Source organism: Pteronotus mesoamericanus, unplaced genomic scaffold, assembly GCF_021234165.1.
Source record: "Pteronotus mesoamericanus isolate MK-2021 breed Mesoamerican mustached bat unplaced genomic scaffold, CSHL_Meso_final contig_29, whole genome shotgun sequence".
In the NCBI taxonomy this organism is placed as follows: domain Eukaryota; kingdom Metazoa; phylum Chordata; class Mammalia; order Chiroptera; family Mormoopidae; genus Pteronotus; species Pteronotus mesoamericanus.
Window position 1 is genome coordinate 2,073,269 of NW_026555123.1, and position 18,980 is coordinate 2,092,248.

At 42.3% G+C, this 18,980-nt stretch overlaps 1 protein-coding gene across 1 annotated transcript in view; it reads left to right on the forward strand.

Moving 5' to 3' along the window:
• The window catches only part of PARP8 (poly(ADP-ribose) polymerase family member 8), a 133,228-nt gene extending 116,842 nt beyond the window's left edge, over positions 1-16,386 (forward strand). Inside the window, exons 20-26 of the mRNA XM_054575327.1 lie at positions 1,152-1,264; positions 1,512-1,584; positions 2,724-2,793; positions 4,912-4,985; positions 6,100-6,169; positions 6,953-7,037; positions 16,063-16,386. Coding sequence (XP_054431302.1) covers positions 1,152-1,264; positions 1,512-1,584; positions 2,724-2,793; positions 4,912-4,985; positions 6,100-6,169; positions 6,953-7,037; positions 16,063-16,165 — 588 coding nt within the window. The 3' untranslated portion in view covers positions 16,166-16,386. The remainder of the gene's footprint in view (positions 1-1,151; positions 1,265-1,511; positions 1,585-2,723; positions 2,794-4,911; positions 4,986-6,099; positions 6,170-6,952; positions 7,038-16,062) is intronic.
• The last annotated feature ends 2,594 nt before the right edge of the window (positions 16,387-18,980 follow it).

The window sequence follows — 18,980 nt, forward strand, 5'->3', positions numbered from 1 at the left end:
CTCTGCTGTGTTCCTATATAAGTGTGCCCCGAGGTGGGAGGGCAGCAATGAGAAACTTTGGTCAAGCAACTTTTCCAAAAGGTTCTGTTTTAATTTCTCTCTCTGAACAAAGTGGGAAACAGTATTTGAATGTAGGCAATTTCCAATTTTACAAATACTGGGTTGGCCGAAAAGTCCGTATGTTTTTTTCTGTAAAATAAAAGACATATTGTTCCTTTTCACCAATAACTTGATTGATTTGGATATTTCGAATATGTCAGCCATCTCCTGCATGGTATATAACGTTGACTCTTCTCAACTAATGTTTTGATTTGATTATCAACTTCAACTGGTCTACCCAACTGCGGAGCATCGTCCTGCGAGAAATCTCCAGCACAAAACCTCACAGACCCCTTTTGGCACATTCGATCAGTCATAGCGCCTTCGCCATACATGGCAGAAATCTTTTTTTTTTTTTTTCATTTCAGTTGCATTTTTACCTTTCTAGAAGTAATAAAGCATAATATGCTGAAAATACTGCGTATCTTCTTCCATCTTCAATATTAAAGTGGCTGCACAAAAATTCACCAATATAATGTTTTTTTTAAACACACACTGATACGACAGCTGCCACAATACAATCTAACAAAGACAACTAAGTGCAATTAGAGCCATTGTATGGGAAAAAAACAAATGAACTTTTTGGCCAGCCCAATGTATGGAAATAGAGCATGATGGTGATGATCTTTGCAGTTTAAAACTCTTGGACTAAATTTTTTGCTTAGCAAACTCTCAGACCATTTCTCCAGTTGAATAGCTAGCGTATGCTTAGAAATTCAATCATAAAACTCAAAGGAAGAAATGTAATTAGGAAGACAGATCCTGAACGTGGTCACATAGTTTATTCCAAAGCTAAATATAAATGAGTTTGGATTGTCAGTCTCCTATTTATTTTCTGTTAGCAAAAGATTTATCCTTCATACCAGCAACCCTGATTTATCATTTATACAGGGCTTTTTTGTTTTTTAATGAATGGTGTCATTAATGTGATTAGCCTAAAGTTATTATGGTTGAAGCTAGGTAATTCTTAAACTAGTAAAATTTGAACTTGTCAGCAGCCTGATTATATGTTAAATTGAACATTTCCTGTTTGTCTCTATTTTCAATGGCAGCAACTGAAGTTCATGCATACTCCACATCAGTTCCTGCTTCTCAGCAGTCCACCAGCCAAAGAATCCAACTTCAGAGCTGCTAAAAAACACTTCGGAAGTACCTTTGCCTTTCAGTGAGTGGGACTTCGTGTTGGTAGGGGTGTCTCGCCTTCAGTCCTCAAAAATGTGGGGGGAGGAGGACCTTCCCTTTTCATAATTTGCTGTAGCTGACACCGAACACTCAGCTACGTAATGCTTGACCTGGAAACTCAGAACTTCCAGGAGGCGCCGTGACTTGTTATGTTTGTTATTATGATGTATCACTGCTGTTTCAAAGATGGTTGACCTCTGGCTCCGCTTTTCCCTCCCGCTCGGTTCCAGTGGCTCGCACATCGAGAACTGGCACTCCATCCTGAGGAATGGCCTGGTGGTCGCTTCCAACACGAGGCTGCAGGTGATTTTTCTGAACGCTTTACGGGGCCCTCCTTACTCTTTGGTCCCGGAGTTCTGGAAGCATACCTGGCATTGTGTTTTACCTGTAAAAGAGGAAGTATTTGGAGTTTTAAAATTACATGCCATTTTTAGTAGGATACGTCGTTTTCACAAAGTAACTGAAGCAGAATCGACCTATCCACAATCAAGGGATGAAAAGAGAAGGTTGACCTGCCTATTGCAAAATGGAAAAATCCCTATGAACTTCAGCAGAAAAAAATGATCCAGCAAAAAGGAAACCCTGCAAGCGTTCTCTCTTGCGAGTAGGACATTGAACACACATTGTTGAGAACCGCTTCAGGGTGGAGACTTTTAAGGGTAGAAAAAGGCGGGGCTGACAATAGGAAGGTAGATATGGGTCACCAAAGGGCCTTCTGGTACCAGCTGCACAGACTCCAGGGCAGCACCTGGAGTCACAGCGCGTCACCGCCCAGTCACCTTCACCTCCACTTACGCCCTTCACGCCCTCCATCCCCCCTCACTGCTGTGCAGCCGAGTTCCGCCTGATGATGTACGGAAGTCACTGTGCTGGATCTCACGTGCTGATGGAGACTCAATTAACTGTAAATGTTCACAACTTCAGTTCATACCGAAGAAGGTACAAGGGCCCTAGAGCGTAGAATAGGAGAATTCCAGTTGTTCTGAGTCGTTTCTCAGACCAGGGAAGAGTTCCAGATAATGAAACTTGTAACTTGAAAAATTTAGAAGCTAACAGTGGGATGGCCCTGTTGTATAATGCAGATCTGAGTAGGACACTTTATTGACTGACTAGTGTGTGACTTATGTTTCCGCCTGTTCTGTTTTTGGAATGTTAGGCTCATTAACACAAAAGCCTACCACAGTACTGTATAATAAGTGACTCTCGTTGTCATTGCTGGGTGGAAAGAACTTTCTCTCTATCATTTTTCATATATCAACTTAACTTAGCGTGTTAAGGACAAGGATGCCAGTACTGCTATTTTCAAGTCAGACTTTGCGATAAAATCTTTATCACTTTCTGACAGTTAATGCTTCCCCATGAGGTTGATTGTCACCTTCTATCAAATATTAACCTGTGAAACCACTGACTGATGCTTTGCCTCCCCCCACTTCCCATTTTAGCTCCACGGTGCAATGTACGGAAGTGGAATCTATCTAAGTCCAATGTCAAGCATATCATTTGGTTACTCAGGTAAGCTGGTATTTCATTTCTAACCCCACATTTATTAGGGTTTTATTTCTTTAGATGCCAGCCATAATTTTCCATCAAGGGACTGAAGCTTGTTTGACATATTTGTGTTAAATATTTTGATAAATGTCAAAAGCAAACCAAAACTCACATTTCAAGATGTGTTTATAACAGTCCCCTTAGTGTCCAAAAAGGATATGTGTTTGGTGAATTTCAAAGTCAATTTTAAGTTTGTTTCAATAGTTTCTATACAGATTCTGTCCACAAGTAAATGCTAATAAGTATTCATACATATTACGTCACTGTCATTGAGTGTAATTCTGTATCTTGCCAACTTCATCTTTGAATTATTATATATCCCACCTAGAAGTTTGAAACAGTATGGAAATTTTAGGATTAGAAAAACACCGTTAACATCATCCTACTTATTGGCAACTTGTTATTAATATTTTAAAGAAGTTGTGTGGAAACAAACCGTTTTAGAATTGATTGAAAGCCATGTGCTGGGGAGCACGGTAAATTCAAATATGGAAGGGGCGGCCGCTGAGTTAGCAGTTATTACTCTCAGAGAGTGGAATTTCGGACAATTTCTTCTTTATATTTTTTATTTTTTGGACTGTTTTACAATGATCAGTATAACCTTTTAAAATATTCTGATTCATTCTGTTTAAGTAGAAAGTAATTAGTAACATGAAACTTCTTCCTCCTTTTCTACAACTTGGTGTTCAGTGGGTTTCCTGTTAGACCTTTAAGTGCTTTTATATCCACGTACTTGCATATGTAGTTGGTTTGCCTTGTGTGCTCGTGTGTGTGTGTGTGTGTGTGTGTGTGTGTGTGTGTGTATCTGATCACATGAAACACTTCAGGAGCGGCGTTCATGTGAACAGGGTACCTAGGGGGCCCCATAGCTAGGTGTTAGGTGGCCAGGCCTGCCGGCCTGCCTCATTCCTTTGCCGTTGCAGCGATCTCTGAAAGTACAGGATGCCAAAGAAACACTGTGAAAGTAAATAACATTAGGAAGAAGAAGATAACATAGGAAATAGAATGTCCTGGTTCACTGGAGAAAACAATTAAAATCAGCATAAATCAGACTCTTAAGTCTTATTAAAACAGAACACAATAAAAAACTAATATAAAACCACTTCAAAATAAAAACATCCTCAGGATAGATACGGAAACCACAGCAAATCACCAGGTACTTTGATTTTGTGCTTCTGAAACTGGTGTGTAGCCTCCTTAGACAGGCTCACAGAGAGGATTATGGGGGACACAAATGGATGTAAAATTTGCCAGGACGCCCATGGGCCTGGACGGAGGGTCCACAGGCGTCATCCAACCCTTGCTGGGTCTTTGATCACAAAACAACGGAAAAGCCTCTACAGCGAGATGTGGTTCCTCACTGGTTTCTGATAGGCTTGTCCTTCTCCGTAAGACTTCTGTTAAAACCACCACTGAAAAACGTGAACAGGCCCCTTGCCTTCAGAACCAGCAGCGGATGAACCTTTTCACATAGACTATAGCTACAAATCTATCGAGCCCAAAACACATGGAGATTTTAGTTCTGTTCTGTCTAAAATATCTCACAGTAAAGAATCATGGCATTAATAGGAAAAGTAAGACTAAGACTTTGAGCATCACAGACAAAAGGACGCACATGTTTCTTTATTAGGAGAAGTAGTAAATTCCATATGGTATCGAGCATATATCAACCACTCATGCAGTTAAGTTACAGCGTAAATATTTTTTATATTCATATTTCCTACCCCTTTTCTTCTCCTTCTACTAGCCAGATGGTAAGAATAAAAGAGCTGGCCTGAAAGCCCTTTACAACCAAGTTTTGGGAATTTTCTTATTATGTTAATTTTATCCAAGAGAATATCCTACTCCCGTTTGCACGCAAAGAAGCGCAAATGGGCCGTCTGCTTGCTGCCGCCAGCAGGACTTCTGGAGCCCGCCGACTCTCTGCCCCGTACCCAGGGCTCGGCAGCTGCCCCTCTGAGAGGCCGTCTGGGGCCTGACGCAACCTCTGCCGAAAGTGCAACTCGGCCGTGTAGATGGATTGTATTTCGAGCCGCCTCATACAGCCTTGATCCTAAGTCATTGTCTCGCTGCTGTTTTCAGGGATGAACAAGAAGCAGAAGGTGTCGGCCAAGGACGAGCCGGCCTCCAGCAGTAAAAGCAGCAGTGCATCCCAGGTGGGGCAGCCACGCGAGGACGGCTCCTACTGTATGCGGGGCCCTTTAAGTCCGAAGAGTTATTTTAAGTGGTCATTAGTCATGAGGAAATAAAACCCACCCTAAAGTGTAATATCTAAAATGCCCCGATTCAGTAACTATTCAGCAAGTATTTATTGAGCTCCTACTGTAATGCCGGAGACTCTCCAGGACATAAGTAAGAATCAATCCTAATCTTGGAGCCTGCATTCTACTGAGTGGATAAGTGAACTAAGTAAACTAAATACACGTTTAATATAAATAAACTGAATGTGTCTTTTGGTAGATAGAATGCAAGATGGTGGTAAATATTACAGAGGAAAACCAGGGAAGGAGAAGGTTGGAAGCTGTGGGGAGGGAGGGGGACGGGAAGGAGCGTTGGCGTGTGGTCAGCAAAGGGCGCCCCGGAAGGCTCGCGTAAACGCTGTTGGAATGACGGTCTGCAGGTGGTGCGTGCACCTGCCGTTTGGTTCTCTGGGGGGAAAGGGCATCGCAGGCAGAGAGCAGAGCGAGTACCAATCCCGTGTTTCAAAGGAAACAAACATTCTGGACAAAGTGAAATCCACCCAATGAATAATGTGACTTTAAATTTTAAAAAAATTTTTAAGAAGTATAGCTCATGTAATGACTAAAAACCCCACATTTTCCACATGAGGTTTATCTGAATCTCTGTGGCTTAATGAGGCTAGAAAAACGGGTTGATTTTGCATGGTTAGGCGATCTGGAATAATTGAGTTTAATGTTTGAAAGGATTAGGCTACTTTAATGTTGTTTCCCATGTAGTAAAGATTCCAGGCTTCCAGTAAAAATACATTTGAGTTCTAACTCTGTGTTGTGAGGCCATTGAACTGGAATTTAGCATTTTTTAGTTCACTTACTTTGAAAGTGATTTAATAATGATTATGTACAGAATTAAATGATACAGCAAATATAATTTGCTGTTAGGAGAGAGTTCAAGGATATTGCTGCTAGTGTCTGTAGGCCTTTTATTAAAAAAAAAAATTGGAGCTATCTTAGTGACGGTTATTTTTTAACAATGATCAATTTAGTGACTGCCCCATTTTCTCTCTAATTCTTTCATTCTCTTGGAATTTAGTCACAGAAAAAAGGACAGCAATCCCAGTTCCTGCAAAGCCGTAACTTAAAATGCATAGCCTTATGCGAAGGTAAGGCGTCGTTTCTGCAAACCTTATGTCATTAGCTCTCTGTCTCCTCCGCGTTTAAGACTGTGAATACCGTTGCCGAATGCTCACGATAGAATAGTGAGAGCGTTGCTCCTTATGACCATCTCTAAGGGCACAAATGGAAAACAGGGCCAACGGAGGTCGTAAACGGTGAAACCAAGCAGAGTTGGCAACAAGGCAGACGGAGCTGGATTTCATTCTTGGCAGAGATTTCAGAGTGGCGAGTGTATCTTTCTGATCAAGCATTGCTTATCTCTCTTGTTAATACGCCACCTTCCTCTTTTAGTTGGTTTTTGAATGGATAATATGAAAAATTTTAAAGACGAACGAAGCACTGAAAAGATAACCCCTAGACCTTTCTGTTCCTGTACTGAAATTATTTTCCTATTATGAACTTGGGACAGAAAAATTAATACAGGTAATTTGCAAGATCATATACTTTTCTTTGTTCTTGCTTTAAAATCTACTTTTGGCCAAAAAAAAAAAAATAATTCTGACTTTGGCTACAATTTCATTCTTGTGTTGGGAGTTTTGGTAGCCGCTGTTAACTGTCTTGGAAATTTTCGCCACTTGATAGTTACATAGGGCACCGCGTGACTTCCAGCCTGTTGTTACCTGAGTGCTAAATGGCGTCTCCTCATTTTTATTTATGTTTCTTGAGAGCTAATAAGGTTAAATATTTTTCATATGTTAATTTTGCATGGACTTTTGCTGTTTTGGTTTCTGAGAATACAGTCGTCCTTTAACTTTGTCTTGGGCTTTCAGTGATCACGTCCCCTGACCTGCACAAGCACGGAGAGATCTGGGTCGTCCCCAACACCGATCACGTCTGCACCCGGTTCTTCTTTGTGTAAGTGTTAGGCCTGGGGTCTGCGTGCTGCGGGCTTCTTCGTAAGTGAGGCGATAGGGACCGCATTTCTGCCTCACCACTTTAGCTGCCAGTATGGATCAGACATGTCATTTCTCAACAACTCAATGTTTTTGTTTTATTTTAATAAACTGTAAAAAATAGTGATGTTTAAATGTTGTTAATGAAGGAGAATGGAAAATACTCTTTAACCATCTGTCTGTGTGTATGTATGTAGACATGTATATATGTGCATATAAATGCACGTATGTGGGTATATGTAAATATACTTAGTTGTTATGTGTACAGATATTAGAACATGGAATGAAAACAATGATGAGACGGTCTTGTCCCTATAAAAAGCCGGTTTGCATTCTATATACTATAGGTTGGCAACATGGGACATACTGTAGATTTTTTTGATACAACTGTATCATAAGAGTGTATTCAAATATAAAAGCATTGCTTTTCATCCCTAAATAAGCAGTGAGGGTGGTAACTGTTTGCATCCAACCCACCCTCCCTTGACCCCCAACCCTTTTCTTACGCCTATCTCTTCCTCGTCCACAGTCCTTCCCAGAAAGGACCTCAGGGAAGCATGGAGTGTATCTCTTTTTGTACTTTTGCGTAGCTTTCTAAAGAGAAGATGGAAAAGTGCACCGGCTTGTTTTTTATTGGCTGCATCAAAATGACTGTGTCGGGATTGCTGCGATGCATGGTGCAGCCGTAGCGCCCTGTGCCGTGGCGTCTCACCTGTTAGCTTGTTGTCAGTCTGTTCCCCTCGAGAAGGTAATGAGCCGCCTGGTTGTCTTTGGGGTGGCATGAAAACTGAATTTCTTACGGTGCAGTTTCATATATTATGTATCTTGTATCCAATGTGCATAGGATACGTATTAATGCATGAATTGCATATTATGAGACAAAGACATGTCTGTAGATTCCTTTGTTAATGGCGAGGCAGCAGAGAGAGTATTGGAAAGAGCCCTGCTTTTGATCAGACAGCGTGCGTCCAGGCCCACCAGTTATTAGTAAGGCGACATTAGGCAAGTCACGTAACTTCTGTCAAGCTTCATCAGCGGATACAATGAAGTACCCTCAGGAGACGCAGTAGAACAGTCCAATGTCAGCCAGACTTCCCACAGGAAACCAACGGCCCTGAAAAATGGGATCATTGCTATCACCCACAAGTAGACCACGTGCAAAGGTGTGGTCCCGGGGAGCCGTGAGCCTAGTGGAGTCCCCGGGATCTGGTAGCACCAGAGCTGTTACACATCCGTAGGTCCGAAAGGACGAGGCCAGGAAGCATCATCAGAACCCAGTAGGGGGCGCCTTTCTAGTTCAGCAGCTTTGAGAGGAGTCATGGCCTTGGGCTGAGGGACGAAGGCAGCCAAGCTGCCCTTGTGGGGCGGGATCTAGGGAGCCTTGACCTCTCCCTTTTGCCAGTGTCTCCGCGTTGGTCAAACCCTAGAAACTAGCAGCCGAGGGAGCATATTGACGGGGTCCGAAGTCCTCCCCTCAGCCTGACTTTGGTCAGTTAATCTGTCCCTTTTAGCATCTTGCTAAAACTCAAACTTATTGAGTTAAAACAAACAAACAAACAAACAAAACTTTAGCTTTTTAAGTAGACAGTAAGCATTCAAGCATTAATTCATTGAAATTTTACATAAGTTATATATAAAATAAGGGATTACTTGTGGGGTGCATGTATGCATGCATTTACTAAAGAGAAAAATTATTTTATAAGAAGAAAAAAAAACTAAGGAAAAATCATCTGAAGAAAAGAAAAGAAAATACTCCTGGTATACGCTAATACTTTCCAAATAATGCAAAGGAAAAATTCTATTAAGATAACGATTTTCATTTTTTCATAAATACAAATGAGATTTCATCCTTATTCTCTGCACCCTCAGGAGAGAAGGGACTAACTGACAGGAACTGATAAGATTCAAAACACATCAAAAGGGGAATCCACGCACTAATTAACGTACATTCTAATTACAACCATCCATTTCTGTCTTTATAAAATGGTACCGCAGAATTTCAGCCAAGTGCCTCCCTGGTGAGTGGGAACATCTTGGTGAAAAATAAATTGATGAGAAAGGAGAGACTTAGCACAAACTTCCCATTTCAGAGAGAAAGTCAGTTTCTGTTTTTACGTTATTCTTTTTTATTTTAAACAATATATGATCTCTTATGTTAGACGCTTGGCCTGATGACTAGTATATAAATGAATGTGCCTTCCTTTTTATCTGTTAATAAGTAAAATTAAAAATGAAAATAACTTCCATGCTAATCAGATTTTTAGAGAGGAGATATTTTATTATCTTAGCCTGTATAAGATAGGCTAATCTTATTCTTTCTAACAAGTAAATAATAACAAAGAAGGAGAGAAAAATCGGGGGGGAATTTTAGGGAACAGACTACTGTATCAGAAAAAAATTGAAAGTAAAATTTAAAGGACAATATCCCTTAGAGGGGGAAAAAAGGAGAATGAGAAGTTTTTTAAAAATCTTGTTGGGAAATTCCAAAATGAATAAACTTAATCAAATGTAAATGCTTCAGGCAAGAAAAAGGTAATAATTCAGATGTTATGAACAGATTCCAGCCAATTTCAAGAATTTTCAGCAATGCTAGGAATTGTCGCTAAAGCTTGACTTCATTATTGACCTGGGTCCTGTAGGTACAGAGACGTCACGGCCAACAAACGAAAACAAGGCAGCTCTTTAAAAGGGGCCAGGTGATGGCCTGGAACAGGAGCTGCGAAAACCCGCAGACATACTGTGTTCTGCTCATAGACAACAAAAATGTGTATTTCACAGTGAATGGAACTTCTAGAGTGAGAGAAGAAAACTTACTCTTGGTATTTTTCATGAGCAGGCTTAAGTAATAAAATTCAAGAGAAGGTAGCTGATGCTTTGGCAGGTAAACAGAATAGGTGTGTCTAGTGCCATGGATCCCTGGCCACAGCCACAGTGAAAACTCCCTCAACCGTGTGGGTCCAAGGACAGGCTGAGAGAGACGCTGGATCTGGGCACCTTGCTTCTTTGGTATTGCAGCCCACATGTTTAATGCTCTGGTTTTTCTTTGACTCAGAGAAGACAGGTCTGCAAACGAATTGTTTACATATTTTGTCTGTTAACAACATTTAAGGTTTATACCCCCTCCTAGTTCTCAAAACATATCAAGACGTTCAGAAATGTAAGAACGGGAAGTTCAAATAAAACAGACCATCTGCAGGAAAGAGACGGAGTATCTCAGGGTCTTGAAGAGTCGAGCAGATCTATTTCAGGACTTCCTATGTTACCCAGAAGGGTCAGCGCAAATCCTACCCCTCCCCGAAGCTCCTAATCAAAACGAACCTTCCTGAGGTTCTGCAGCTCACCACCGAGCTTCCTTTTTAAACCCCTCTTACTCACTCCGCCAGGCTCGCCTCGGGGCTGACTCCGGCCCACCCCCGCCCCCACACCTCACTCCCCTGCACCCCTGCCCCGCAGCGCCTGGGACCCCACACCTACTTGCTTGTCAGCTTGTGCTGATGAATGAACAGAGGCAAAGGCAAAAAAAGAAACTCTCCTGGATTATATGTGGTTTTTATTTAAGGTCAAAGTTTGAAATAAAATCTAAAGAGGCAGACACAAGAAAATTTTACAAAATAAGACCCGTAGAGTAGCCGTACAATGAAATGAGAGCTGTCATTACAAAAGATAAACAGCACTCGATTGGGAACACAGTGAGGAGGAGACAACTTACAGTTAGATGACAGAGCATCCGTCACGGCTCAGTGGAGCTGTGTGGCATCGAGCTGATAGGATCAGGGAACTTTGCTTTGTCCCCAGTCTATAATAAATCCAATTTCTCTGTCTCCAACCCAGATCTCTTTCCCAGATTTAAACTGCCACATCACTCCCTGCTTCGCGTCCTCAACAGCTGCTTACTGCTTGCAAGATGACGTCCAGCCTCCTTTGCAAGCAGAACCCAGCAGCCTTCCTGCCCTTACTCCTCCTTTAGTACCGGCTGCGGTGGAAGGTCCAGGAGAGGCAGCCCCCCAGCCTCACGGCCCACCGTGTCTCACCCCAGCTGTTAGGCTTTGCGGCCTGCCCTCCAGACTTCGGCTCTCGGCCCACCAAGCCCGGGCTCTCCCACCCACTGTCTCCGCTCACGCTCCCTGTCCAGCGCCCACTCCTCGTTGCCGTTGCTCCTCCCAACAGCGTCCCTTCACTTCCTGGTGCTGCTGCTTTGTGCTCCTGTGTGCTGCCCGGGGCGTGGTTTTAGCAGCAGATTATTCTTTTGCGCATGGAAGGTCTCCTTTATAACTCTGTGTGCTCCTTGAGGTCAGGTTGGTGTTTGCGTACCTAGCACCGTGCTCGGCAGGGAATAGGAACGAACGAAATGCCCACATCGTAACCGTTTGCTGAGTATTTCCCCCCAGAAGTCTGCCAACACCTGAAGCGCGGTGTGTACCCAGTGGAACCCATTGTTGCTAACTGCCCGAACCAGCGTCTCCGCGTGCCCCGCCTGCGCGGCCATCCCACGCCTCAGAGACTTGTCCCCCGGCGCTGCCCTTGTCCTTCTCCTCGTCCCCGCTCGCCGCAGCCGCTCTCCCCGGTGTCTCTCTCCAGTGTTCTCCTCTTGCCACCTTCGTTTCCAGGGTTTTGTCATTCTCTCCCCTGGGGTGGCTCCCGAAATACTAGTCATCCTCCCTGCTTCCGATTTCTCTGCCGCCCCTAACCTATCCTGCAACGCCAGGTGTGTTCAGTGTTACCATCCGGGCCCTACTGGTGCTTGTCCAATGCACAGAAACCGAAATGAAAGGGAAGCAGGAAAGGAGAAATCGCCCGCAGCATCTCCGTTTAGCGTTGACTACGGTTCACCGTTTGGTGTGTAGCCTACATTTCTGTGTGTATAAAATTTTAAGATCATGCTAGTTATGCCACGGTTTCCAAAAACAGACTTTTGATTATTCCTTGCTCAACCAGGCTTGGTCGTTTTTAACAAATACAAACACGTCCTCCCGCTACATTTACCTTGCTTCAATTACCCGCACAAACCACTGATTGGACAAAACTAGTATCCAACAGCCTGGAGTTGTTCTTCCCCCTCCTGTGTCTTTACTGTCAGTTGGTCCAAAAGCTTGGCCCTCTCCCCAGCTCACCTGCAGCCAGTCCGAACCGGGGGTGTCTCTGTGGGCCTTTCCTGACACCCCCGTCAGACATGATGCCTGTCTTTACCCCAAATTTTGCTCCCCCTGCCTGGGACCTCCCCAGCTGCCTCATCCTGCAGTTATTTGCATAACTGTTATCTGCCCTCATAACGTCAAACTAACTGTGTTCGTGCGTGGGAGTCTCCTGCCGTGTGCAGAAACACCACACATTGGATGAAAGCACTGGCCAGAGACCGAGTGTTGTAGCCTGATGGCGAGATTGGACGTGGGCTGTGACGTCACCTCCGGTTCCTTACCGGACCTTTGGGCAGGTGCTGGACACCATTCGGTTTACAGTGAGTTCTTTCTATTGCTCGTGAAAAATGGTGCTGTGTTGCTGGGTTCCGGATTTAGGGAGGCAGAAAGCAGTCGCCTGGGCCAGTCTTGGAACGGCACTGTCAGCTGCGGTATCAGTTTGAGGATAAAGGTTGTCAAAACATTCACAAGCTTTCCCCATGAAATTTCTCCAAGAGAGCCCTCGACAGCTACATTCCATCTATCGTCTTATTTTTTCTCTTACAGCTTTGTAAACAAATTAGTTTATTTTTAATGAAAGTTTTAGTAATCTTTTTTATAACTCCTGGAAACATAAATTATTTTTCTTTCCCTTCAGACGGTTTCATTTTTCTTCATAAAACCCCAGTCAAGTGTGTCATTTCCCTATTGATATCTTGTTCTTGTTCTTTTTTTAATTGTGTTGCTTTCCAGACTTGAAGGAGCTTCTTATTAATAACCCGGTGTTTGTCTGCAGTGCTAATAAATAGCTACGAAGTGCTGTGTCTGCCAGGTTGTCATCATCGGTGGCCTCGTGCCACTGCTAATTGTCTGCCTGAGCCCTGTCAGTGGACCACGTCACCTGCTAGTTTGCTTTCCTTTATTATTATATCTGCTTCAAAGTTTAAGGTACCTGAATGCTTTTGGCCAGTTTTATCCTCAGCCTACAGTTGTTGTGCTTCCTGCAAGGCGTCATAGGCAATGGAAACAATAGGCATTTTTCTTAATACTTTGCCTCTCACCCTCACTCTTGCTCTCTGCTCATGCGCTTACAGGGACATGAAGTATCACATGGGGAATAGAGTCAATATCGTAATGACTACGCATGGTGCCAGGCGGGTACCGGGAATATCAGGGGGACACTTTGTAAAGTATATGATTGTATAACCACTATGCTGCGCACCTGAAAGTAATACAAAATAATACTGAATGTCGGCTGTAAAAGGGGAACCCTCGTGCACTGTTGGTGGGAATGCAGACTGGTGCAGCCACTGTGGAAAGCAGTGTGGAGATGCCTCAGAAAATTAAAAATGGAACTGCCTAATGACCCAGAGATTTCACTGCTGGGAATTTATCCGAAGAAACCTGAAACTTTAATTCGAAAGAATACACGCACCCCTATGTTCAGTGCAGCGTTACTTACAATTTTAAAAATAAAATTAAAAATACAAAGAAAAAGAGCAGTCTGTTGTACCACGGGCTGTAGACTAGGGATTTTAGAGCAGCCAGAATCTCCCAAATTCATCCACTAGGAGGCCACGGGCAACCGTCGTCAGTATATGGGTTAGGCGAGCGATTGCAGCAGGCGGGTTGCAGAAAAAGTGAGGAGTTATGTAGTGCAGACAAATCTCTTTTTATTGTATTTTTCCCATTATCACCTACCCTCCTGTACCCACCCCCCCATCACCACACTAATGTCCACGCCAGTGAGTCCTCTTTCATTTGTGCTCGGTGCCTCGACCCCGTCCCCTGCCCTCCGCCAGAGCTGTCATCTGCTCTCCATCTATGAGTCTGTCTCTATTTTGCTTGTTAGTTCATGTTGTTCATTAGATCCCACATGCGAGTGAGATCATAATGGTGTTTGTCTTTCTCTGACTGGCTTATTTCACATAGCATCATGTTCTCCAGATCCATCCTTGCTGTTGCAAAAGGTAGTATTTTCCTCTTTTTTACAGCCAAGTAGTGAGCCATTGTGTTAAAGGTCCCACAGTTGTTTTAGCCACTCACCTACTGACGGACACTCGGGCTGCCTCCATATCTTGGCGGCTGTGAACAACGCTGCGATGAACATAGTGCTGCTTAATCAAAGGCCGGCTCTCAGTTGAAAGGAGTGGAGACAGTAGAATGTAGGTGGGGTATTAGGCCACGCGTATCTTCGTCAACATTGTGTCCAAAGTACAGAGGACACAGTAGGTGTGTTGACTGTACCAAAAGTGCCGTAGAGTTAGAACCAACATATGTGCTTATTAGGAAATTGGGAAACCATCAAAAATCAAAATGGTTCTACGACCTTCCCTTCTGCCCACTTTTTCAAAGGACAGTGGTCTTCTTTGTGTCTTTTTTTGTTCTCTTTCTGCCATTCTCCTCTGTCTCCCGTAATCTAAATCCTGGAGGCGCTGGCTGTACTGGCCTGTGGAGCGGCATCCCCCTCCTTGGGCAAGCGGCCCCCACCCCCAGCCTGGGCTCGGAACTAGGGAGGGCTTAGTCGACCCTCAGTCCAGGAGGGTAAATTTCTTCAAAAAGCAGGATGAAGAATTTTCTTGCCCAGGAAAATACATCTTTACGTATTTTGCCACAAGGCACCTGATTGGATTTGAACAATTCTATAGCATTGCTATTCGCCATTCTCTGATTCTTGGCGGGGAGTTCCCTGCTTGATCCTCTGAGAAAATACTCCCGACAGGGCTGTGTACCACAGAGGCCGCTCTCCCCTTACGGTAGTGTTGTCCCATCTGGGGTCTTTTCTACATACACGTGCGTACACTTGCGGGGTAGGAATTAACGACGTTGACAGGCCATCTTGGGTCAGTGGGTAGGAGTTTAAACCTGATACGAATGGTCATCACTCAGGGTTCTAGCAGTGGGTTCTGTCAGGACGTAGGCCCTCACTGCTTGTGACTTCTGTTTCCTGTCCCTGCGTTGTGCTGTTTCAGGAGCATTTACGGGCCGTGAGGAACAGCCACAGGGCACGTGCATCTTTGAGGCTGCGCTTACACCTCTGGTTATCTGTTGTGGAGTAGAAGTCATTTTCACGAAGTAAAATTAATGTATCACCTCTTCTACTCTGAATAGTATCATGGAAGTTTAAAAATTCTTTCTTGGGAAACTTTTATTGCCCTAGTATGCTTATTCGAGGAAATGAATTATCATCTAAAATATAATTATTTTTTTCTAAAGGACTTCGTAATTGCTTTCCTTTAGTGTTATATCTTCCCTTCTATTACTGAGCTAAACTTAGCCCACTTGCATTCTAATGGGCAGGACCGGCATAAATAAAATGCGTTATTGTCAGACCGTATGGAACAAGCAGTGAAGAGAAAAAAAATGCATCACTGATTGCAACAGAATAATAATTAGAAGGCAAGCGTGGCAAAGGCGTGGTGGCAGAAGGTGGAGTGGTTGCTTGGAGTATAATTGATCAGAAATAAGTAAATGACCGAAGCAAGGGCGACGTCAGACCCTAAGGAACGTGACGTTGAAGGGAGCGTGTTTTTTCACAGCCGCTTCGTGCAACGCCTGTGGGGAACTGTCTGCTGGGGCGCATCCTGCAGCTCAGGTAGTGCTTTGTGGGGATAAAAAGCTAAAGTTAAAATGGAAGGAAGAGACAAATTAGAGCATGGCAGACAGTAATCAGGTGTTCAGTAATGCAGGCTTTTCTGTGCTTTGCGACGCAAACGCATTAGTAAACAACTGAGAAATAACTGTCTTGCTATTGATTACTTCGGGCTGTGTTTTGGGTATCAAATAACATTTCTAAGCTGTTTGAAATGCTTTTTGAATTTTCTTGAGTGTTTCAACTTTTCTAATGTTGTATTTCTCTGTTTTGTGCTTCAGCTATGAAGACGGCCAAGTGGGAGATGCAAATATTAACACACAAGAAGGAGGCATTCACAGAGAGATCCTCCGAGTGATCGGTAACCAAACTGCTACTGGTTAAAGGACCACCACGTAATTAACGTGATTTGAAAGCCTTCCTCGGGTTCAAAGCTGGATTTTGAACTGAAGAAGATGATGAAATAATTTATTGTTATTATAAACAAAATTAATCCTTTGAATACCGATTTTTTTCTTAGTATTTCTAAGCATCTCATTAAATACCTAAAATGGTATACAATTTATCAATTGTAGGGTTATGGAATCTAGTAATAAAATTACAGCAGCACTTAAACTGAAGTTTGGGTTGCTCACACAATAAACAGATTGAAAAAACAGTTTTGTGCTGATATTTTTATATTAAACTCTTTAATTGGAAATCTGGTATTATATACCGACACTTTAGGTTACTGAAATAGAATTGAGAACGTTTTATAATGATGTCTAAATCTATTAAGATACTTTGCAATAAGTAAAATGTTTGCACATTCTGACGTGCTATATACTTAGTGGTATGAACATTCAAATATTTTGAGGAGGGATGTTTCCTATTCTCCTGTTATTTTTTCCTTACACAAAAACAATTAGTCTTAGATACATGCTTTGCCCAAAAGTTTGTAATATACATATGTGTAGATTCATGCATCAAAATGTGTGATTGTGCATATATGTGTCTATATGCACATATGTGTTTTGACAATAGATGGTGCAGCTCTGCTATTCTATTCTCATTCAGTGAAGAGAAATACTATTCAGTAAGCAGTAAATCTGGATATAAACCAAGGTATAAGCCAAATTGACCATTACTATTCATTCACTGAAAACATTTGCAAACCATTTTTCTCTATTTGTTTAAAAAATGTTTTCTTCGGGAAAATTCACCTCTTTAATAATGTTATTTAAGTGTCATAATTTGGGAAAATAGATGCCCCTGGTGGACTAAATCCATATTTAAGTGATCACATGTTTAAAAGGAAGGCCTCAGAATTTAAACAAGCAGTATGTATTTTTTTTAATTTCCTACAGTGGCACATTTAAAAAATTTATTTAGAGCACACCAGCATTTTTATATTTTTTCATCTAATACCTGTGCTTATTTTTTTTCATATTGAGAAAGAAGACAAACTTTGAAATTTCTTTTATATTAAAAGAACACAAACTAAGTTTATAGAGAACAATGACACCAGCGCCATCATTCTCCTTTCAAGGATCATATGCTCACCAATGTCATTTCTGTTTCTGTGCTCAGTCATTACAAGTTTTAATCAACAGTGTTTGATTTCCCCACGTGATGTCTTTGGAATAGGGCCTTTCGTGAGAGCATTTTAATTATCCTGTCTGCCGTTCTAGTCAAACCCTGAATCAAGGCTCATATCTGATTTGAATTCACTTAGAAAGAAAAAATAAAAATGTATCGTCAAATGCAAGTATAATGTTACAACTTCTGTGTTTGTTCCCTTGGGCAGATAAAGGGTGAGAGAAAAGGTCGTACGCATTATTAAGGTTCCCATTTAGGAAGTCTTACCGTTTGTTTGCTTAGATCACCAATAATTGGTTTCTGCAAAAAGAGAGCTAAAATGGTTGCGATGTTACACAGTGTGATGCGGCCCACTTAAAATGTGGATCTGTTTTGACTTGAACCTTTGAACCCAAAATGAGACTGAGGGATGATGCCGGCATTCCGGGGCCAAGCGACAGTGTCTTACAGTGTCCTGTGACCGGACATTTGAAGACGTTAGGTAGGGTACGAGGACCACCTGCTTCACCCAAGTCCCTTTGACTGTGTTTTTAAAACATTTTTAAACAACAGAAGTATTTTTTCAAATTAATTTTATGGGGCATTTTATATACGAGATAAATACGAAGATGTAAGCGCAGGATCTGGAAGGCGAGGTCCTGGAACCCTGCCTGTTCGGCCATGAGGACCACTGCGGCCCCTCCAAAAACTCTCCAGTGCCTGCAAGGGTAACGTTAAAACCACAGACCGGGTCCTCTAAGGGTTTCCCGAACAGTGGTCTGTAAGGAGGAGTGCAGTGCTCAGATCTCAGCAGCAAGGGGAGTTCCGTGACTCAGGAGACTCACTGGGCAGCGTGCGTGGGGGGCGGCGAGGAAACACTGGCATAGCAGGAACTTCTGCCAACTTCCGAATGCAAGTAGGTTCCCCACACAGAGCAAAAAATGTAGTTGATAGTTTTAATGCCTAATAATGCTATAGACACCTTTTATGATAAAGCAAGGTGTCTTCTAATAATTAATGGAATGCTATTGGAATGCAGAATGAAATTTTAAGCTTGTTTCAAAAAACTGTCAGATCTTTCGTAGGCAAATATTCTAAGCAGAGCCAAGCTTTTAATTGAAATTTTGATACTGGGGATACTGTAGTATACTGATGCTTACCTTTATTTCTAAAGAATCCAGTTTTAATAAACATCGTTAGTAAATGAATAATGCCTTGCTTCCAAAATCCAAGCAGGTCCTTAAAATGTAGAAATTGACCCATTATTATTACCATGCCTTGATTCAGTCACCACATTAGGATATTATCTCCTGAGTTATTTGATGATTTCAAACATGTGATATTCTATTGTATTTATATATTACTTGAAGTCTGTCCACTGCTGCTTTGTGATAGTTGTATTAATTGTATCGCCATTATTAGTTAATATTGACCCACTGAGCAAAGGCAGTCATTTTCATTCTTGAAGGAGGGGAAGGAAGAACCTTCCTTTTTTAGTTGTACTTTTTCTGGCATTACTGATTTTGTGAACATTTCACTACGAATAATTTGTCCTCTTTCTTGTCCACTGTATTAAAAAGGGAAATGAGAAGACAGTCAAGAAGAGGAAAAGCGATGCTATACTTATGTTATTGAGTGTTAA